This window comes from Ctenocephalides felis, unplaced genomic scaffold (genome assembly GCF_003426905.1).
Source record: "Ctenocephalides felis isolate EL2017-DRISC unplaced genomic scaffold, ASM342690v1 CF-g0.4_SCAFFOLD_01170, whole genome shotgun sequence".
NCBI classification, from domain to species: domain Eukaryota; kingdom Metazoa; phylum Arthropoda; class Insecta; order Siphonaptera; family Pulicidae; genus Ctenocephalides; species Ctenocephalides felis.
The window spans coordinates 5,710,666-5,731,050 of record NW_020537324.1 but is presented as its reverse complement, the minus strand read 5'-3'; the positions used below and the strand labels follow the sequence as shown (position 1 = coordinate 5,731,050).

Sequence of the window (20,385 nt, the reverse complement as noted above, 5' to 3'; positions counted from 1 at the left end):
AAAATCTGCATTTTTTCACTTTGGCTTTGGCAGATTTTTCGGATATATTTGTGATAAAATATTGTCTTTGTAAAAAATTCAAAATATACAATTGGCGCAAGGAATCTCCTATATAATTTATATTATGAGTTTGAAATCTGAAATCTTTCTCGATAGCAAGGTACTTCTGTACAAAACTATCATAGTGCCCATTTGGACTTATGGAATCGAACTATGGGGTTGCTCTTGCAAATCTAACATAAACATAATTCAAAGGTGCCAGAACAAATTCTGCGTAACTGCGTTTTTTTTCATTTATATTCAATTTATTGCATTTTTTGTATTTTTGTATTTTTTTGCTCATATCATTTTGTAAATAAGACATTAAATCTTGATTAACAAAAATAAATTGTAACAAAAAAAATATGAGTTTCAGAAATTTAGAAATTCTACTTTTTTTATTTGATTTAGTTCCCTCAAATTTAACATCAAAAGAGCAAGTTTCTAGAAAAAGAGATTTTAAGAATAAATCCATGAAATTTCTATTAAACACTATCCTTCAACTATTTGCACAATCTTCACTCCACCAAAGTATGCTGTACTTCAGAATGATATGTCTATTAGTATTTTAACATATATTAGTGATAAGACTTTTGTCTTTGTAACAAATACAATCAAATAATTCACGCAATAAATAAATAAAACAAATCATATTACTAACACAAAGATACAGAGCAGACGCCGGGACGATTACAATATTTAACTAAGATTTGTGATCATCAGTGCTGCACTAGATCACGAGAGTTCACATAGTGCGTATTCAGAAAGTGAATTTGTCCCGAATTTTTGGGAAAAAGTAGTAACAGACACAGCCAAATATTTTTTAGAGTCTTGGTAACCCGACAACCAACAACACACCATTTGTTTTAGAACCAACTCAATTAGTCAGTGCCCAATAAAAATTTTGTTGATTTTTCCAAAAGTGTCCATTTATCCTTTTTGGTGAAAGTTTTGTGTCAACTGTGTGACAACACCAGGGTGCTCCCAAAACTTTGTTCAAAGTGAACTTTTACCATTCTAGAAAAATCTCTATCCATTACTACCAATTGTGCTCATTGATACGTTGTCAATCAATCTATCATCGGTTATCGATTCGAATCGTCTCGATGCATTTATTTGCACCGGCAATTCAGTGTCAATAAAGAACACGTGTTGTAGACTATTTCTTTCCTGAATTTTCGTGTAATAGAAGTTTTGGAATCTGCTTAGGTTGGCGTAGGACGAGAATGTCCGATGATGGGGGTGGTCTTGTGTCTAAGGGAAGTATGATCGTGGTGTCGAATCGCTTGCCCTTCGTTCTGGTCAGGAATCAGAAGACTGGAGCTTTGGAGAGGAAAGCCAGGTAAGAAAAGTAGATACTGTTTTTTTTTATTTTAGAACCTAAATAGCACTGCGTTCTTGAAGATGGCACCCAGGCAACCCAATGGTTGTCTGCAAATTTGCTAAATTTTTATCAGATTTTTTCTTTTGAGTGCGCAATGCAGAATGAGATATTTCAACTTGGAATGATTTTTTTATTGTCAACTATGGTTTCTGGTTATTTAGATTCAACCATCAGAATTGATTAGAATTTCATATTTTTTGTATATATATAAGTTTATTTAAAAAATGTAAAAAAAGATTTATTAGAGACTAATTTGTTTCCCGGCAGAATTTAGTACTAGTTTACTATTAACAAAATAGTACTAATTTGCACAATTTTTAATTATAAATAAAATTTATAATTAAATTATAAATATTTATTTTGTTATTTTTTTAGTTTTCTTTAGTATACCAATATTCTATGTTAAACGTTTTAATTTTAATATATTTTCTTTTAGGATTTCAAATTAATCTTGAAAAATGTTAAAAGTTGACTACTCAATCACCTTAGCTGGGTTAGGAATGATAATAAGATTATTTATTTACAAATATGTATTTATTAAAAATTTCAAGTAGTTATTGTGACTATATCTTATCAAAAACAAAAGTTATTTAGCACTTATAAAATAATTCAGAATATATTGATAAACTAGTCTGATCGATAAAAACCAGTCTGCAGAAGTTTCATAGTATAAACTAAAATAATATATATATTTGATTTATTAAATTTGCAGAAAATTCGATATTGTTTTTGCAAATAGTATTTTTAAATTGATGATTCAAAAAAATAGTTTTCTATTCCTTGAGAAATTAAACTTTACGCATATAAAAGAACTTTTTTCATAAAATAGCAATCAACATTTTAAATTTCTAATATATTAGATTAATTTATTGATCGATTAGGAAAATAACTCTTCAATTTTCTATCATATCATTCAAACTAAATGGAAATTTTATAGTTACATTCATATTAGTTACTTAACACGATTCCTGATAAGTGATATCATGTGCTAAATTTTTATTTTAAGTATTTGCACTCACGTATCATAAATTTAAAATATTATATGATAGTACATACATATAAGTAAACATTGCTAGAGTATCATGTTTGTGATATATGATATAATAATAATTTTATGTTAATTTAATTTTTTTAAATATTTTTATATCCACATTGCTAGAAAAATTAGGTAAAGCTCAGTATAAACCGCCCTTAATTTTTTTAATAAAATCACATGTAACATTTAGTAGATCTAGACTTCTTTTTATATTTCTGGAAACACTTTGAATATCTTTTCATTTATTCTTTTATAGAAATGATTTTTAATAATTTTTTTTCATTTATATTTTAGTGCTGGAGGTTTAGTAACAGCAGTATCTCCAGTAGTAATAAAAGGACGAGGTGTATGGGTAGGATGGCCCGGAATTCATTTGGATAATCCGGATGAAAAAATTCCGGAGTCCGACCCTGATGATAAAACTCCTACTGCAGGATTACTTTCGAAAAAGGTAAAACAATAATATATTTTAGAATTGGAAGCAATATGCCAAAGTAATTGTTATCTGAATTTCTTTTACAAAATCGAACAGAACTGCTATAATGTAGGAAAATTTTGGACAATTCTTAGAAAAATTATATGCAGACATCGAACAATTTCTAAATCATTTTATTTACAATTGCATTGCAAATATTTCTGTTGTACCATCATTTTGCACTAGTGTTTTTTGAGAAAATCCAGCAAAATTTCTATAAGGAAAAATTCTCAGAAGAAATTATAGAAGGTTAATAGATATTATATGAAGGCACATACCATATAAAAATTATAGCCTCATTCGTAATTTTATTGTAAATCGTTTTGCTCATTCTTTTAAGGTACGACCAACCGTTTTCGATGAAATCTTGGAAATCTGGCAGAACAAAATAATTAAAATGTTGGCGAGTACATATAAATATTCGCAATTTTTTGGACCTCAAATTTATTTATATATGTCAATTTCTAATTATCTCGATTGAGCTTTTATTTAAGATCTCCTTTTTCTTAAATTAGGAAATTTGTTTGCTCATTCGCTATCGCCCCAGAATATATGCCAGATAAATAGCTAGATGTTTTTGTTAGCTTTAGGTAATCTATTATCCCAGATTATACAATAATGCTTTTATCTCGGATCCAAAGTTGTTAAAACTAGTTCAGTATCTTTATCATGTGAAATACGTATGTTTGTGTTCCACACGTCGATTCGAATCGAAAAAATCGTTTTTGAAATAGTATAAATGACAAAACTTGTCACGTACGCGGGTGTAAACAATTCTGATTATAAATTCTTAATAAACTAATACTGTTGTAAATTGTATAGAATTTACTGATAACGAGTGAATCGTTTGTAAGTTTGCTAAGTGTCCTAATGTATTGTTCGGAAGCGAATGTCATAGGTCAGTGACGAATTGTTGAGATACTACTTTTGTAGCAATGACATCGCAGGAATGACATTTAGTTTGTTTAATCTTAATAAATTACTTAGAAATCATCTGCAACAAATTGATTCATTAGATAAAATTATTTGGTCAAACTTAATATCCAGGACAGGCAGCTAGAACGCCCTTTTGCATATTGTCCTCGTAGTGGGTGGACTACCCATCAATAATTTTTGAAAAATTAATAATTTTGAATTATTTTTCAAAGAGAAATACAATTTCCATCAATAAATATTATTTTTAATCGATCATAACGGTCTAATTTTTTATTTTTTAAATAATTTTTATAAATAGGATCAACGTACTTGTTATTGCTCAGGCCAATAATATTTTAAGAAAATCCTTCAACCTCGTGTTTTTGCAAAATTTTATTAAAATCCTACATGAGCAAACTTAAGGTTCTCCTTGTTAGCTAATGTTGGTCTTAAATATTTTTTTGAAAATTTGGAAGCGTTCTAATATGAGAAACTATGCATTTTTAGAAATATTTGATTCACCAATTTACTTAGTTATTACTAGTCTCGATAATTTTTCCCAGGAATTGACATTATCATAAAAAAAACAAATGTAAAAAATTGTGTACACTACTTTTGTTATGTATATACATGAATATATCCTTTTCAAAATTTGTTTTTGTTAAATAATATAGCTATATCTATTAAAACTTTTTGAATAACCATTTATATTTATACTTTATTTTCAGTATTAATCCCACTTTTATCAGAAAATGGTATAAAAAATAACGTACTCTGAATATGATAAATAACTACAATTAATATATTAGGTAAAATATATCTAATTTTCCAAAACTCATTTAATGATCACTTATATTTATAACTTGCTTATATTTTTATTTCAATTAACGAAGTTACTTTTAGCTTAAAAAGAATATAGAAAGTAACAAATCTACTATGAAAAATGCTTTAACGTTCTTAACTATACTATATATATATAATATATATATATATATATATATATATATATATATATATATATATTGTATTTTTTTATTCAGCTGTTTTTAAACAATTATTATCAGATCTGATATTCATTTTTCAATTGCGCAATTCTGCGTACTAAATATTCCTTCAGCTTAGTAACTGTAATGTATTATTTTAATCATTATCATTTTTTTTTTCTCAAAATAATTTTTTTTTTCTGCTTTTATAAAGTTTACCGACTCTAACTTTATCGATTAAAAATTAGGTCAAATTCAAGAAACGATAAACTAATTAATTATTAATGTGACAACAAAGTCGCGTGCGATGTAATAAAATGATGTTAACAGAAGAATATTTTTTTGCACATTTTGGACATTATCAACCATCAACTGAAGTAAACTTCTCAATGAAAAATTAATTATCATCAAGCTAAATTATTATCGGGTTCGATCCCAACCTCCGCCAGCTCGATATCAAGCAGTGTGATAAATTTTCACTTGAAGTTAAAAGTCTCAAATACAACCCTAATGGCAAATCGCCTTTCGTGGGCATTGCTGCAACAATACATATAAGCCAATTATCATTATTTATTTATTCCCAAGGTTGTGGCTGTCCATGTGGACCGAGACATTTTCGATTCCTACTACAACGGCTGTTGCAATGGAACCTTTTGGCCTCTATTTCATTCCATGCCAGATAGAGCCACTTTCTGCGCAGACCATTGGGTATCCTATGTTCGTGTCAACCAAGAATTTGCAGCAAAAACTGTCAAAGCCTTGGAAATCCTAAGAGAAGAAACTGGAAATGGTGTGCATACCAATGGAAATGGCTCAGAAAATGGTCACACTAATGGACATTCTCATGGAGGTGCTCCACTTGTGTGGATTCATGATTATCATTTGATGTTGGCTGCCAATTGGTTGAGGCAGGCGAGTAATAAAACCATATTTTTAATGTTATAACAAGCAAGAATTGACTTATTTTATTATAAAATATTGATATTAATTTTTATAAAATTTAGGCTGCTGAAGAAAATGATTTGCCATGCAAACTAGGCTTCTTCCTACACATTCCATTCCCACCATGGGACATCTTTAGACTTTTTCCTTGGTCAGATGAAATCTTGCAAGGAATGCTGGTAAGTTCATTATTCTAATTATAATATATATTCATTCATGCATATATTATTTAATATTTCTTTTTCTTAGGTTGTGATATGATCGGCTTCCACATCCAAGATTATTGTCTAAACTTCGTCGATTGTTGCCAAAGAAATTTAGGTTGCAGAGTTGACCGTAAAAATTTGTTAGTAGAACATGGAGGCAGAACTGTTCGTATACGTCCTTTGCCAATTGGTATTCCTTTCGAAAGATTTGTCACACTTGCTGAAACTGCTCCTACGTTGATGCAGACGAATCCAAGAATCGTTTTAGGAGTTGATAGATTAGATTATACGAAGGGACTTGTGAATAGATTGAAAGCCTTCGAAATGCTGATGGAGAAGTATCCAGAGCACCAGGAGAAGGTATGATATCAATGCATTTATTTTCAAATGTATGGTGTGTGTATTTGAACTCAAAGAGACAATCGTCACGTGCATATCGAAATAATTTGACCAAAACATAAATCAATTATAAATAGCAAATTTTAAAATTGCGTAATTGAGCGCACACATTAAACTGTTATCATCTTCTAGAAGGAAGTCATGTGTGCGATTTTAATTAGGGTAGACTTCTCTTATCAGTTCCTTCAAGTTTAAAGGGGTTATCGTACTGTGTATACTATCTATATCTCATATGGATTAATAACAACATAAGGATTCACAATAGTTATCAACTTGGCTAATGTAAATAAAATTTCGCCTTGAGAAAACTGCAAACGACACGATATGGATACAGACACATGCAAAGTTATCGATTGAATATGAACATTGTGGATTCAATATAAAAATTTACTAACAATTATAGATATCAAACAAATTTTAAATGCTTTGGCCTAAGTTTTTTTTTACCTTTAGGTTGTGCTTTTACAAATTGCTGTGCCATCAAGAACTGATGTAAGAGAATATCAAGATTTGAAAGAAGAAATGGATCAACTTGTTGGAAGAATCAATGGTCGCTTCACGACGCCCAATTGGTCACCAATCAGGTAAATAATTTAATTTATTTATCTATTAATAAATTAAACTATCATAATAAAATAGAGAATAAGTTTTGATAAAGTGATTTTTTTAGATATATTTATGGTTGCGTTGGTCAAGATAAGTTGGCTGCTTTCTACCGAGATGCAGCAGTGGCTTTAGTAACTCCATTAAGAGATGGAATGAATTTAGTGGCTAAAGAGTTTGTGCTTGCCAAATCCGGAGGCCGCCCGGAGTTTTGGTGGTATCTCCATTTGCCGGAGCTGGAGAGATGATGCATGAAGCACTCGTTTGCAATCCTTATGAAATAGACGAAGCTGCTAGAGTAATTCACAGGTATTAGATATCAAATATCTTTTTATTGATGAAGTTACAATTATCCTATAATTTTAGAGCCTTGACGATGCCTGAAGATGAAAGAACAATGAGAATGAACCATCTGCGTAGAAGAGAAAAAGTTCATGATGTCAACCATTGGATGAGATCTTTCCTCAAAGCAATGGACTCTTTGGAAGAAGAACGTGATGAAGTTGGAGCTACCACCATGCAACCAGTTACCATTGATGATTTTGATGATTACTTGTCAAAGTAATAAAAACAAAGCAGCAAAATAAATTTTAGTAATGCAAAAGTTCACATTTTTATTTTTATCATCCTGTTAGATACATTGGTGCAAATGACAAATTAGCATTGCTTCTGGATTACGATGGTACTTTGGCTCCAATTGCGCCCCATCCAGATTTGGCAACACTTCCACCTGAAACCAAACACGTGATTCAACGTCTATCCAACATGCCCGATGTATATGTTGCTATAGTTTCAGGACGTAATGTTGAAAATGTAAAACAGATGGTTGGAATAGAAGGCATAACTTATGCAGGAAATCATGGTTTAGAAATTCTACATCCTGATGGAAGTATGTTTGTTCATCCAATGCCTATTGAGTATGAGAAGAAAGTAAGCAATTTGCTGCAGTCTTTACAAGAACAGGTAAAGTAACTAGATCGAAGTGCCTAGTATAGAAATGGTTTATGTTTCAAGTAATTATTTTCACAGGTGTGTAGAGATGGCGCTTGGGTTGAAAATAAAGGTGCAATGCTTACATTCCATTATCGAGAGACACCATTGTATGCTAGACAGAGTATGATTCAACAAGCAAGACAGTTGATCGAGAAGTCTGGATTCACTGCTGCAAATGCCCATTGTGCTATAGAAGCGAAACCACCAGTACAATGGAACAAAGGTAAAAATTGATCTAGTTTGAATTCAATTTCATTATTTTTTTCTGATTCTATGAATACGATTTTAAACTGAATATTGCGAAAATAATTCATTTAATTATTTTCATCAGGTCGTGCATCAATTTACATTTTGCGAACTGCGTTTGGTGTAGATTGGAGCGAAAGAATTAAAATTATATACGCAGGAGATGATGTTACTGATGAAGATGCCATGCAGGTATATAAAAAATTATAGTTTCGAAATATTTGTGATATTGACAATAATTCCTCACTTTTCTAATCTCACACAATTCTTGCTACTTCCAGAATCTGTGCTCCAATTTAGATTATGTTTTGACAATCTATTTCTTATAAGGATTTAGTTCTAAATCTAAGTCAATTTTCTCAATTTCCAGGCCCTGAAAGGTATGGCAGCTACTTTCCGAGTGGCATCATCAAACATCATCAAAACCTCTGCTGAACGCCGATTGCCTTCTACAGATTCAGTTGTAACAATGTTAAAATGGGTCGAAAGACATTTTAACAAACGTAAACCAAGAAATAATTCTATAACCTACAAATTGAAGAAACAGGATAGTGTCAAAATGCATATGTCTTTTGATTGCAAACCATATCATAACAGCAGTTCGGATGAAAATGCTTGAAACAATGACTTTGAACTGCAGCTCTCTAAATGTTATGTAAAAACAGCCAATCATTTGCAAGTATATTATATTGATATTTCACAAATAATAAGGATCTGATACGTAATATAAGATGCAATAAATATTTTTTCCATTCATAGAAATCGATTCAAAATTGAACTGAATCAGAAATTAGGAAGTAATTTGTTATTTTTTATTATAAACTATTATTGAGAAATATTTTTCAATAACGAATTTTGACTAAATGCAAATATGTTCAATTTTATTACTCAATCAATAATTTATTTAATTATGATGTTTTTAGTATAATATTTTAGATTTATTTAATAAATATCACTTAGAACTTTGTTATATATTTTCTTTGATAATTCAAAGCAAAAAACTAGTATAACATTACAGAAACGAAAAAATTAAAAAAATATTAATAAATGAACGAAATTTTCATTATTGACGGTTTTCCATTAATAATTATTTATTACAATTTTGAAATTAAATATTTTAATTTCTTTGAAAAAGTATTTACTGTTTGTTTATCGGTCCATTCATTACCAATATGAATAATCCAATATATTTTATATATCAAAATATTAAATTTATTTTATATATACAAATATGTGCAAACCTATAATAACCAAAAAATATTTCTTTATTAGTTTTAGATCCGCAATAATATTAAATTTATAGATTTTTTATCAATCTATCGATATAAAATTTGTGTCAAAGCATTGAAAAAGTCTGATATAGTATATTTTTAGCCAATTTTCTCGTTATAAATCTAATTTATCATGTCGTGTCAATAATTTATATACAAAAACATTTATATAAATTCAGTATATATATACAACTGTTTTGTAGCTAATTAGATCGTATAATTAATTTCATGTGCCATTGAGATTACAACCATTTTTATCATTTATTTGTATATAGTTGTTAAATCATTTATATTCCATTTCATTGTAAATTAAATATTTGTTATTTATGTACATTCATTTTTTTAAAACGAATAAAAGAAATATTCAAACCAAAACATTTTTTATTTGACTCATGAAATATCGATTTTGAGACGTGCTGTTATTGCTAATTAATTATTTAATTGTTAAATTAAGTATTAATAAATTGAGACAACTAAAAATACTCATGAAAATTTGTAATAATGGATTCCGTCAAATTTTTAAAGTTTTATCGTCCAAATTTCAATTTTTTTTAATCCTGGATTTTTATTGATTAGAGCCGATAATTTACACATATTAGAAACTTCTTGCAACTTGCCTTAAGGCAAAATTTCACTCACACATAGTTTTTTTTACTATCAACATTGATTATTATTTTGAAATTTAATAACGCCAACTTCACCACACATAGAGTAGTTTTTGAAACAAATGAAAAATATTAAATTGGCACAACGAATTAAAATTATCAATATCTGTTTTTCACTAAACGTCTTAAATTACACATTTATGTATGAAATCGCCTAAAAAGGAAAAATAGTTGTTACAAAAAAAATTTCGAATGTGCGCTACAGCAAAAAAATCGGTAATTGTCAAAAATGGACGAAATATTTTTTGAGGATATTCATCAGCAATTTGAGAACACAAAAGCTTTGATTAAGGAAAAAGGAGTCAATATACCCATAGGTAATTATCATATGATTCATTAAATATAATCATTTATAAAACATATTTGTGTTTGGGAAATAAGATAAGTTCTATATTGTCAAAATAGAAATTAAATTGAAAATTCATACTTGCAGAAGTTTATGTAGTCATGGAACGCAGTTTTTTTTCTACTACTACTACTATTATTATTCATAATACAATCAATATTATATTTTAATTTAAATTTGCAATCTATTTAAAAAAAATATATAGGTACTTGAATTTTTGAGGTTATAAAAATGTATTCGAAGTGTCAAATCGTTTCAATCGTTTGTTATTGGTCACGTGATTTTCTTTAATTTAGATATTTTACCAAATAGATGTTCATGATATGTATATATGAAAATTGTTCCATACCAGGCCCCATTGCCTGAATGAGATATGAAAATAGTATGTCAATAAAAAAAATTCTCTGTAATTTTTTTACCAAGTTTATGTAGCTTCAAGCCCCTTGGTGCATCCAGCAGATCCAATATACAAATTTGCAAAATATCTTGAACAATCCTATTTATTTTTTACTAATTTAGTAATATTTTTACCAATTTTCATTTATCAGCGGATGGTCCAGAAGGTGTCCAGGCCGCCAAACTAGCCTGGAGCAAACATGAAGTCAAAGAAATGTTTGATGCCATGACTGGACGCCTGGTTGCCCGATTGCAAGGCATGACACCAAAAGATAATCATTATTGCAGACTGTTGGGAATGCAGGTAATTTCAAAAATTTGATCTCTGTATATATATTATCACGATTTATTCCTCCCTTATAAAAATTTTGTTTTATCTAGGCGGCATTACTTTACGAGGAAGCAAAACTACTGACCACCCTTATGGATTCTGCAGGAGCCTCTTCAACCTTAGAAACAGCCTTGCAGATGATCAGGCCCCACCAAATGCGAATCGAAGTCATATTTCTAATTTTACGAATAATGAATCATTATGCCTACCTCTTAATTTCGAAAGAAATAAACCTAGACTACGCCCAGGTAATAAATAATAATTGATATTGAATGATCAAATTTGATATTATTAATAAATGAATTAAAGTTGTTTTGATTTTCCAGGCTTTGTTACAAGAAGCTGAGAATATATACAACAGATTGCACATGAGTGGAAAATCTGCGTCGCTTTTTTATAACACAGATGATTTGTTCTCGAGCGAAGTGGATGCTGAGGCACATCTTTCCATAAGTGGAAAGTTGGAAAAATTAGCTACAAACAACATGCAAATGCTTGGGTAAAATATAAAAAATATATCATGCTTGTTGGATACTAAAATTTATTTTATTACAGATACATATATCATAAACGTGGTATGATTGACAAATTTGTAATATACCATCATTGCGTCTTAAATCGTCATTTGGAGTTACAAGATCATGATCCACTAGGATGGGCATCAAAAGCTGAACGACTGGCGCATTATTTCTTAAGGGAACGTCGATTTATGTAAGTAAAGTAGATAAAATATTGATGCACATTTTCATGCATTTAACATGCAACCACTTTTGGCTAACTATTTTTTTCCTCAAAGGGATGCAAGACATCATTTAATGGCTGCATGGACTGTTGTAAATAGATTAGAAAGGATCACGAAATCGAGAAAACCAACAGATCACAACTTGGCAGCTTTGTCTAAAATAGATTACACCTATAGCCGCCTGGCTACTTCGTGGGTTAGATATGGAAATGAATTATTTGCATATTCACGACTTGCACTGCTGAGGTACAACAGAAAATAACATTTACCAAAACTCGAAAATTAATGTACCACGAATATTTAAAATTTTATATAATTTTCTTTTTATTATTTTTAAAGAGCCCTAGGCAGAGGTGCTGACGAGGCTATATGGGGCGTACGTTTGCCCATGCATACTGCTGCAGATTATGCTTCAGCTGATGTTGCCGCAATGACAAATGCTGCAGTCGCAGCAGCAAATGCTGCAAACGGCCAAGCAACAGTTAATGAAGAAGAATCGGGTAAAAATTTAAATCTTAGGTCATAAAACTAATAATGTATGTTTGCAAATCATTGTCGCGACTGATAGGCAATAAATAAAAGCAATAACATTATTAATAGAAGTATTTCAAAATGATTCTATAAATATTTTTTTTATCAATTACTATAGCTACAGTCATACCTGGATGTTGCGAAGCCTGCTCTGAAGTAAGTTTGCCTCCACCTCGTATTTCTGGTCTAAGTATAGCTCCACACAACAGCCTGGATGCATTTGGCATGTATGCAACTCCTGATTGTGGCCTTTCAGATGATCCAAGTGTTTTAGAGGATATCATGTCCTATCAGTCGACCAATATTCATAATGCAGAAGGTATATATATATTCATATTCATCATTTCACACCTATTAATAAGAAAAATAAATAAATAAAATAAAAATTTATGATTAACTTTAGATATTTAAATTAAACTATTTTCAAATGGCTTTTTATAATGAATGTGAATGAATTATTTTAGCTCCACCCGCAGAGGCATTGAATAATTCCGGTAAAACCACTGCAAAATCTAACCAAGAATCAAAAACTAATCAGTCTCCTACTTCAACAACTAGCGATGATACGTTGATGACAAAACCTGGTCAAAAATCAGCTAACGATAAATCCAGAAGTTACGAGAAAACACCAGTGGGAATAGTTGCAGATGTATTAGATGAAATTACGAAATTAAGCAGTTCTATTCCACCTTTAGTCAGGGCAAGTACTACAGGTAAATAAAATGGAATTTATCGTTACAATAACAAGAGGCTTAAGATTTTGTAGTTACTATTAATTTGAAATTCTTTAATCAATTATAAGCCTAATTAATATAGTCTATAAACCTAGTATTAGGAAAGGTTTTCAAAATTATGTAACTCCTGTAGTTTATAATCCGTGAAATGGCTGACTGTCTATGAGGTCTTTACTAAAATATTTACTTACATGCCAAAGCAAATAATCAACTTTGGCTACTTACGACACCATCATTATATCTTCTACTAAATGATTTTTTTTATTTGTTTCTTATAACCAATCTGAACCTTGGGTTCAAATGGGGAATTTCCTTACATAAATATATTGATTGTTAATATATTACTAAATGATTTACACTTACTTTCTTTCACCAATTGCTTTTAAAAATATATAATTGTACTATTATGTAATATTATACACAAAGTCAATAGAATGTGTCTTCCACTAGGTCTGAAAGCAGAATCAAAACAACAACCACAGGCAGCAACTTCCGAGGCTGAAAACTCTAACACTGCGCAACCTGAAGCTGCCAGTGGTAAGGCCAGTGGTGAAAGTGAGCAACCTCAAGAGCCGCAATTGATATTTGAAATGTTGAGGATACATAATATAGAGAGAAAGGTAATATTAAAATAAAATAAATCACTAGTGATATGTAACACTCATTTGATTCATAATACTTTTTATTATTTGGTAAAATTTTTAGTTTTCTGTTATTATTTTGTGAAAATAAATTTTCTTTTAAGATACCTGCAGAAATTATAGACTCGGCTCCAGCTGCTAGAGCGTTGTTCAATCATACTTACGAAATGCTGAAAGTTGCCAAACGATATCACAACGTACGAGATCATCCTGAGGATTACGAGCATTGGGCGTTAACACTTTGTGATTTATACGATTTTCTGTCGTTTTATGAACAAGATATATACACGTAAGAATTTTAAGAGAAATAAAATAGATTCAATATAGGTTTTATGTTATCCTCTAATTTTCATCAATAACTCAGTCAGTACGAGTTACAAAGACGTCGTGCAGAGACCTTAGAGACTCTTACAGCAGCTCTGCGCCGGGTCAGACCTGACTACTACGTGCACGTCAGCGTTGAACTACTTCGAGAATTAGCAGGTGCCCAATTGGAACTTCTCGAGTTGAACTTCCGTCGTCTTTTCTGCGCCCAACTTCCACCACCACCATATCCATACACAAACTACCAGTACGTTTATCCAACGGCCCAAAATGGAGCTCCAAAGTGCGCATCCCATCATAAGGAGGGATATAATTTGGGAACAGCTCTTAGTGAAAGCGATATTGCCACAGCAGCAGGAGTTGGCCCGCATAATCCACAGAATATAACGCCGCAGGAGGCACAGGCGGCGCAAGCGGCTGCTGCGCACGCGTTGAATAAACTTAGAGCTTTTGCTGATGTAAAAGACAGGTAAATATTGATTTTTAAAAATTATTGATACATTTAACTGTGTTTGATGAGTATTCTCGTCAAACATATGTCAGTCTTGTGTTTCCTTAGAATTTTTTGTTCAATAATTTTTATCACAGTTTAGAAGCTCTTCTTTATCTTTAGATGTATAAATATTTTAATATCGCCAGCCAGTCTCATACCACGTTTGTATTTTTCCAAATTTTTAAAGTTTAATAAAACTTACCATTATCATTGGTAATTAAGAGTTAATTCCTCCTAAAACGTGGTGATGTAGACCGTGCCTTCTAGATCTAATTGAATTGACAATTCTTTCGAATTGACACGTACATTGAAGACTGGACCAGTTTAGCGAAAAGCAGCACGTGGAACTGAACTACGACGTCAATATAATTGCTGCAGGAGATACCGAACAATACGGAATGTGATTAGTGAATATGAAATTTACCTATGCTTGAAAAAAATACCAGAAAAAAAGCTGCTGAAAAACGAATGGAATCAACAAGTATCTATTAGTCAAGATCATTTCATGCACTGGGTTCAGTTTTCTACCGTAAAAATAGTAGCGACACCTGTTTTTAATTTGGAATATGTTCAATTCAATAGTTTTATTCAAAAAATTAAAATTTAATGTTTTTATATATTTTTGTACAAGTGGTTTTATTTTATGATTTTGTGCCCACTTTTTAACCGCGTTTAACCAATCTGTTCATGTATAAAAGTCACCGTTTTTTCTATAAAAATATATAAATAAAACATACAATATCATATTTATTCATATGTATAAATATAATATATACTAGAACACAGTTATACTGTTAGTAGTAAGAATAAATATATATTAGGTCATAATTAAAAATAAATTAGAGTTATTAATATATAAATATTTTGTCATGACAAATATTATTTAAATTTTAGATTAGCCTTGAGCAAAATTGATAAATAAATATTTGTACTTTTTCTTTCTTAGAAATTTAATCTAATTATATTAAAAACTAGATTTATAATACGAAGTTTTGTGGTATACACCATATATATATTTTTAGATTATAATGCTCATATTATTCATATATCATATATATTTAATTCAAAAATTTACTAGAAAATTTTAATTAATATTGTTTAAATTTAATTTTGTAAACTATTAAATTTTTTTTAATTTTAAATCAATATTATATACTATAATTAATTATTTAATAATTAATTAATATATAGTATTTGTTAATAAATCTTATAGAACTAATAACTAACGCACTTATAAGTACATTAAATAACGTCACTAAAAATAATTTATTATAATAATTCTTGTTTATCCCTTTGGCGACCGATTTAACTACTTATTATATTTAACTTATATTTATTTTATTATTTGTGATGATTTTCTTGCATGAGCAATAAGTAAAGTATATGGCGAATAGATCTTGATGTCGCCATCTAAACTATCATCTTCTTTAAACTCGTTATTATTTTTATCAGTTTTTCCAACAAACCCCATTTTTCTGACTATTTCAAAATAATCATGAAAATATTCGTTATGTTGGTGAATTGGAATTCGAGATTTGAAAGGATCCACTGCTCGTACAGATTCTGAACAGGAATAAATAATAATAATCATCAAAATACTTCATAGTAACATTTTAGCGATTACTTTTAGTTTTATTCTGTGTCTATTTTAGTTTTTTTATAATTCTACTTACCGCTTAAAATATCGATTCCATCGAAAACAAACACCCTGTCTCTTGTCTCGCAATGGATTTGTTCGAATCCAGCATCAGTTAGATGTTGTTTTAATAATTTGTGGGGATTTTCAATGTCCTGATATGGTGAAACAAATCGATCAGCATCCTTCATATAAGGAGCCCATCGAGGATTTGAAGCCATTCTCCGGTAAACGTCGAAGATTGGATTCCGGGCAAGGAAAACCAAGAGGCAGTCGCCTCCGGGAAGAAGGAGGTCGTAGATGTTTTTAGCTGCCCTTCTAGAAGAAAAATTAAAATATTTTATTTATTTTAATTTTAGTTACAACTGTTAACAAAATAGCCAGTATTTTTGCATAATTTTTAAATCAAGAAACAATAACACAAATAATGAACAGTGTGACCATTAAAAGTACCATTATTCAATATTTCTTTGAATTTTTTTTTAAATTGATTGAATTGATAAAATTGATGAATTAATAAAATAAAATAATGTATATCTATTGCCATATTTGTTATTTTTTTCAAATTGATCAAAAATGCTTAAAAATGTAAAGAATATTTTAATTAGTCATTAATATTTTTGTAACAAATTTTAATTTTATATAATTTTAAATAATAGTAATTTTAAATTTCATTTTATTATCATCATAAGGATATCATTTCAATGGATATACTGTCCTTCATTTTGTATTATATATTTATTCTAATTTTTATCTAATGTTACCAAATTTTATTTAGGAGATGTAACTGATATTGCAATTTTAAAAAAGTTGATTTATCGATTTTATTTATTCAATTCGATAGTTAGATATATTATTGTTATTAGCATTAAAATAAAATTAGTAATATTTATAAAAAAAATTGTTTAAGTGTTAAAAATTATCCTGCATACTAGATGCTCAATTTCCAAACAAATCAAAAACAAAACACTTAAGCAATTAATAATGGCTTTGTTAAATTATTTTCGTATTAGTATCTTTGACAGAATCTATATTGCATATGATTTCAAAATTACAGTATAATGACTTAGTTTTGGTTTAAAATAAATATCGAATATAATTGTCAAAAGTTAAAATACTCATTTGTTTATTTGGTAAATGACATTTCACAATTAGTAAAAACATAACAAATGCGATCAACTTGATAAATTATTAATAATTTAAAATATTTTCCTCATTGGGTTAAAATTTCATGTATTTGAAAAAAGATACTTCTAAAAACTACGCAGTAAAAGATTGTTAGTGAAAGATGGACGACATTGATGAAAATTTCTTGGAAAGACATGGTCTTGTGCGTACACATCGAGGTAATAGACGAAGACGAGCTAGAACAATTGCAAATCGTGTAAACCGAACAAGAAATGTTGATAATAATAGAGAATATTTATTTAATATGCGGGACAGATTGTTTCAAGCTATATTTCAGAGAGCAACAATGACGTACGCTAAAACCATACCAAAAACTATGCGACGTACAATAGAAATATTTCTTTTGCTAAAAGCTCTCCTGGCTTTCTTTAGTCTCATTTACATCCACTTTCAATTCTCTAAAAATTCTGCAATAACTTTGAATTCAGTGGTAAAAAATTGGCCAGAAACTGGTATTTTGCGATTGGAATTATCAGATGATTTATCTTATGTACAAGAAACTGACAGTGACCTAAAATTGTCTGATTTGTGTATGAAAGTGTTTCAAACTAAGAAAAATCCATCAAAAATCAGGAGCAGATATACTCTGAATCCGCATGGTTTGAAAACCACGTGCTTTCGTAATAATACTAATAATGTGTTGCAAAATATGACCAATATAATAAACGAATTGTTGCTAGAGAACTTAAAAAGTGAACACATAGTCGAATATTCCATTGAGCAAGGATTGTTGAGATTAAGCGATGAATTGCGAAAAAAATTCAATGTCCCTGTACTACGTGTTGTTATCAATGCCAGTAATGACGATTGTTTTGGAAGCACTGTGTCACGTGTCCTAATAGAAGAATATTTAGGATATGATGATTTCCTTACGTCCGTCCTGAAAAACGTAGCAAGGAGCCATGGGTCCAATGGTTATATCAAAAATGCAAACACTGATGAATATTTTATGATCAACAAAATGTGGAGAGGAACTTTTTCCTATGTGGTAGCTTTAATGTTAATGTTATTTTTTACTGCTGTTATATCAATTTTGTTGAGATTTATTCAACATCAACTTTTCGTAATCTTGGTTGACGTATTGCACGTTTTGGAATACAACACACCGATCACGATACCCTTTTCCATCATGATTTCAGCAATTCTTGCACTTCTGGGGATGGAGTTGATATTGTACGATTTTTTCAAAAATTCCACACTTAGTTTTTTGTTATAGTCGTAATATGGATTGCTGACCAATTTGACAACATTTGTTGCAACACTACAGTTTCAAAAAGATACTGGGTTAGATTCTTCTACATGTACCACTTCCTTTTCTACGCTTATCATTACAAGTTTCATGGACAGTATAATAACTTGGCTTACTCCGCATCCTGGTTATTTATTGAACACTCAATGGTTTACTTTTTTCACCATTATGAAATCCCAGCAGTTGAGCACGAAACTCGGAGAAGACATCAGAGTCGTCTATATATGGAACAACAAGTCGAGAGGGCTAGAAATGTAATTGCATCAGCTAATGAGGTTGTCAGAATGGAAATGGAAAATCGGGTTGTAGAAACCCAAAGTGTTGGTACAGAGACTGATCCAGATGGAGAGATTGTTGGAGATTATACTTTACTTCTTACAGTGGAAAGATATGACCATAATGCTGAATCTTCCCTGGGAGAAGAAATTCCAGAACTGGTACTAACGCAGGAATCTTCACAAACCACATAAAAATTATGCATAACTTTTTGGTACTTAGAAAGTATAAATGTTATTCTTATTAAAATTTGACAATGTTGTAATATTAAAATTTGAAAAACACAATTTAACTTAAAGAAATAAAATTTATCATTGAGTATCTCAACCTTGCTTATTTTCTTCATTGTCATTTACGCCCAAGATCGGAAATCACTTATGCAAAAATTGAAATAATTTGTTATACTACTTATGAGTGGAAAGTTATAATTAAATCACATGAATCAAGTTTAAAAGAGTTATTAATCCTCTTATAAATTTAAAGTTGATATAGATTATGAAATCGTGGCCTCTGCCTTCGGGTTTTGTGCTAGGTCAGTGGCATAGTTTTATTGTTTTTATTGATTTATCTAATAAGAGTTGAATCTCTTCAATACCAACACGGCCATTGATGCGTCGTTTCAAGATCATTGGATAATAAATATCTTCCTGATGTAAGAGAAATAATAATTTCTATAAGTTCTTTTATTGTTATTATGATAATTATAATATATATTGAGAGAGAATGTTGTTCATAAGTCTGCAGGAGTAAAATTTTAGGATATAAAAATCATAAAAACACAAAATCATTATTTCATAATTATATAGCATTTAAATTCATATTCATATGTATGCAGTCATATGTGTGGTGTTTCTTAGGTAGCTACTTATTACAGTTAACGTCCACACTTAAGTAAAATACTTAAAATTATTTTTTTTGATAAAGTAGGGCTACGATAAGCAGCTGAATTATAAAAAATCATCGAGGTTTAAGATTTCGCTGCGTAAGTGATTCTAGTCAGAATCTATGCCTATATAAACATATGTAAGTTATGTGTAGTGTTTCGTGGGTAGCTACTGATTACAGTTAACGTTCACACTTAAGTAAAATATTTAAAATAATTTTTTTTGATAAAGTACGATAAGCAGCTGAATTATAAAAATTCATTGAAGTTTAAGATTTCGCTGCGTAAGTGATTCTAGTGAGAATCTATGTCTAGGTAAGCATGTAAGTTCTAGGTAGTGTTTCGTAGGTAGCTACTGATTACAGTTAACGTCCACACTTAAGTAAAATACTTAAATTTTTTTTTTTTATAAAGTAGGGCTACGATAAGCAGCTGAATTATAAAAATTCATCGAAGTT

General features: G+C 29.9%; 2 protein-coding genes and 1 pseudogene across 2 annotated transcripts in view; 2 read left to right on the top strand and 1 right to left on the bottom strand.

Annotated features, from left to right (window-relative positions):
• Positions 1-1,265: 1,265 nt before the first annotated feature.
• LOC113366247 lies at positions 1,266-8,840 on the top strand (annotated as a pseudogene).
• Positions 8,841-15,991: 7,151 nt separating this feature from the next.
• On the bottom strand, positions 15,992-16,643 carry LOC113366249 (juvenile hormone acid O-methyltransferase-like). Its single transcript, XM_026607825.1, has 2 exons — positions 16,369-16,643; positions 15,992-16,258 (listed from the first exon to the last, which is right to left on the bottom strand). Exons 1-2 carry the CDS (start codon positions 16,550-16,552, stop codon positions 16,029-16,031), a joined length of 414 nt encoding a protein of 137 aa, XP_026463610.1. The 5' UTR covers positions 16,553-16,643; the 3' UTR covers positions 15,992-16,028.
• Positions 16,644-17,619: 976 nt separating this feature from the next.
• LOC113366088 overlaps positions 17,620-20,385 on the top strand; it is an 11,559-nt gene continuing 8,793 nt past the window's right edge. The window contains exons 1-2 of the mRNA XM_026607640.1: positions 17,620-18,433; positions 18,952-19,205. Coding sequence (XP_026463425.1) covers positions 17,620-18,433; positions 18,952-19,205 — 1,068 coding nt within the window. The remainder of the gene's footprint in view (positions 18,434-18,951; positions 19,206-20,385) is intronic.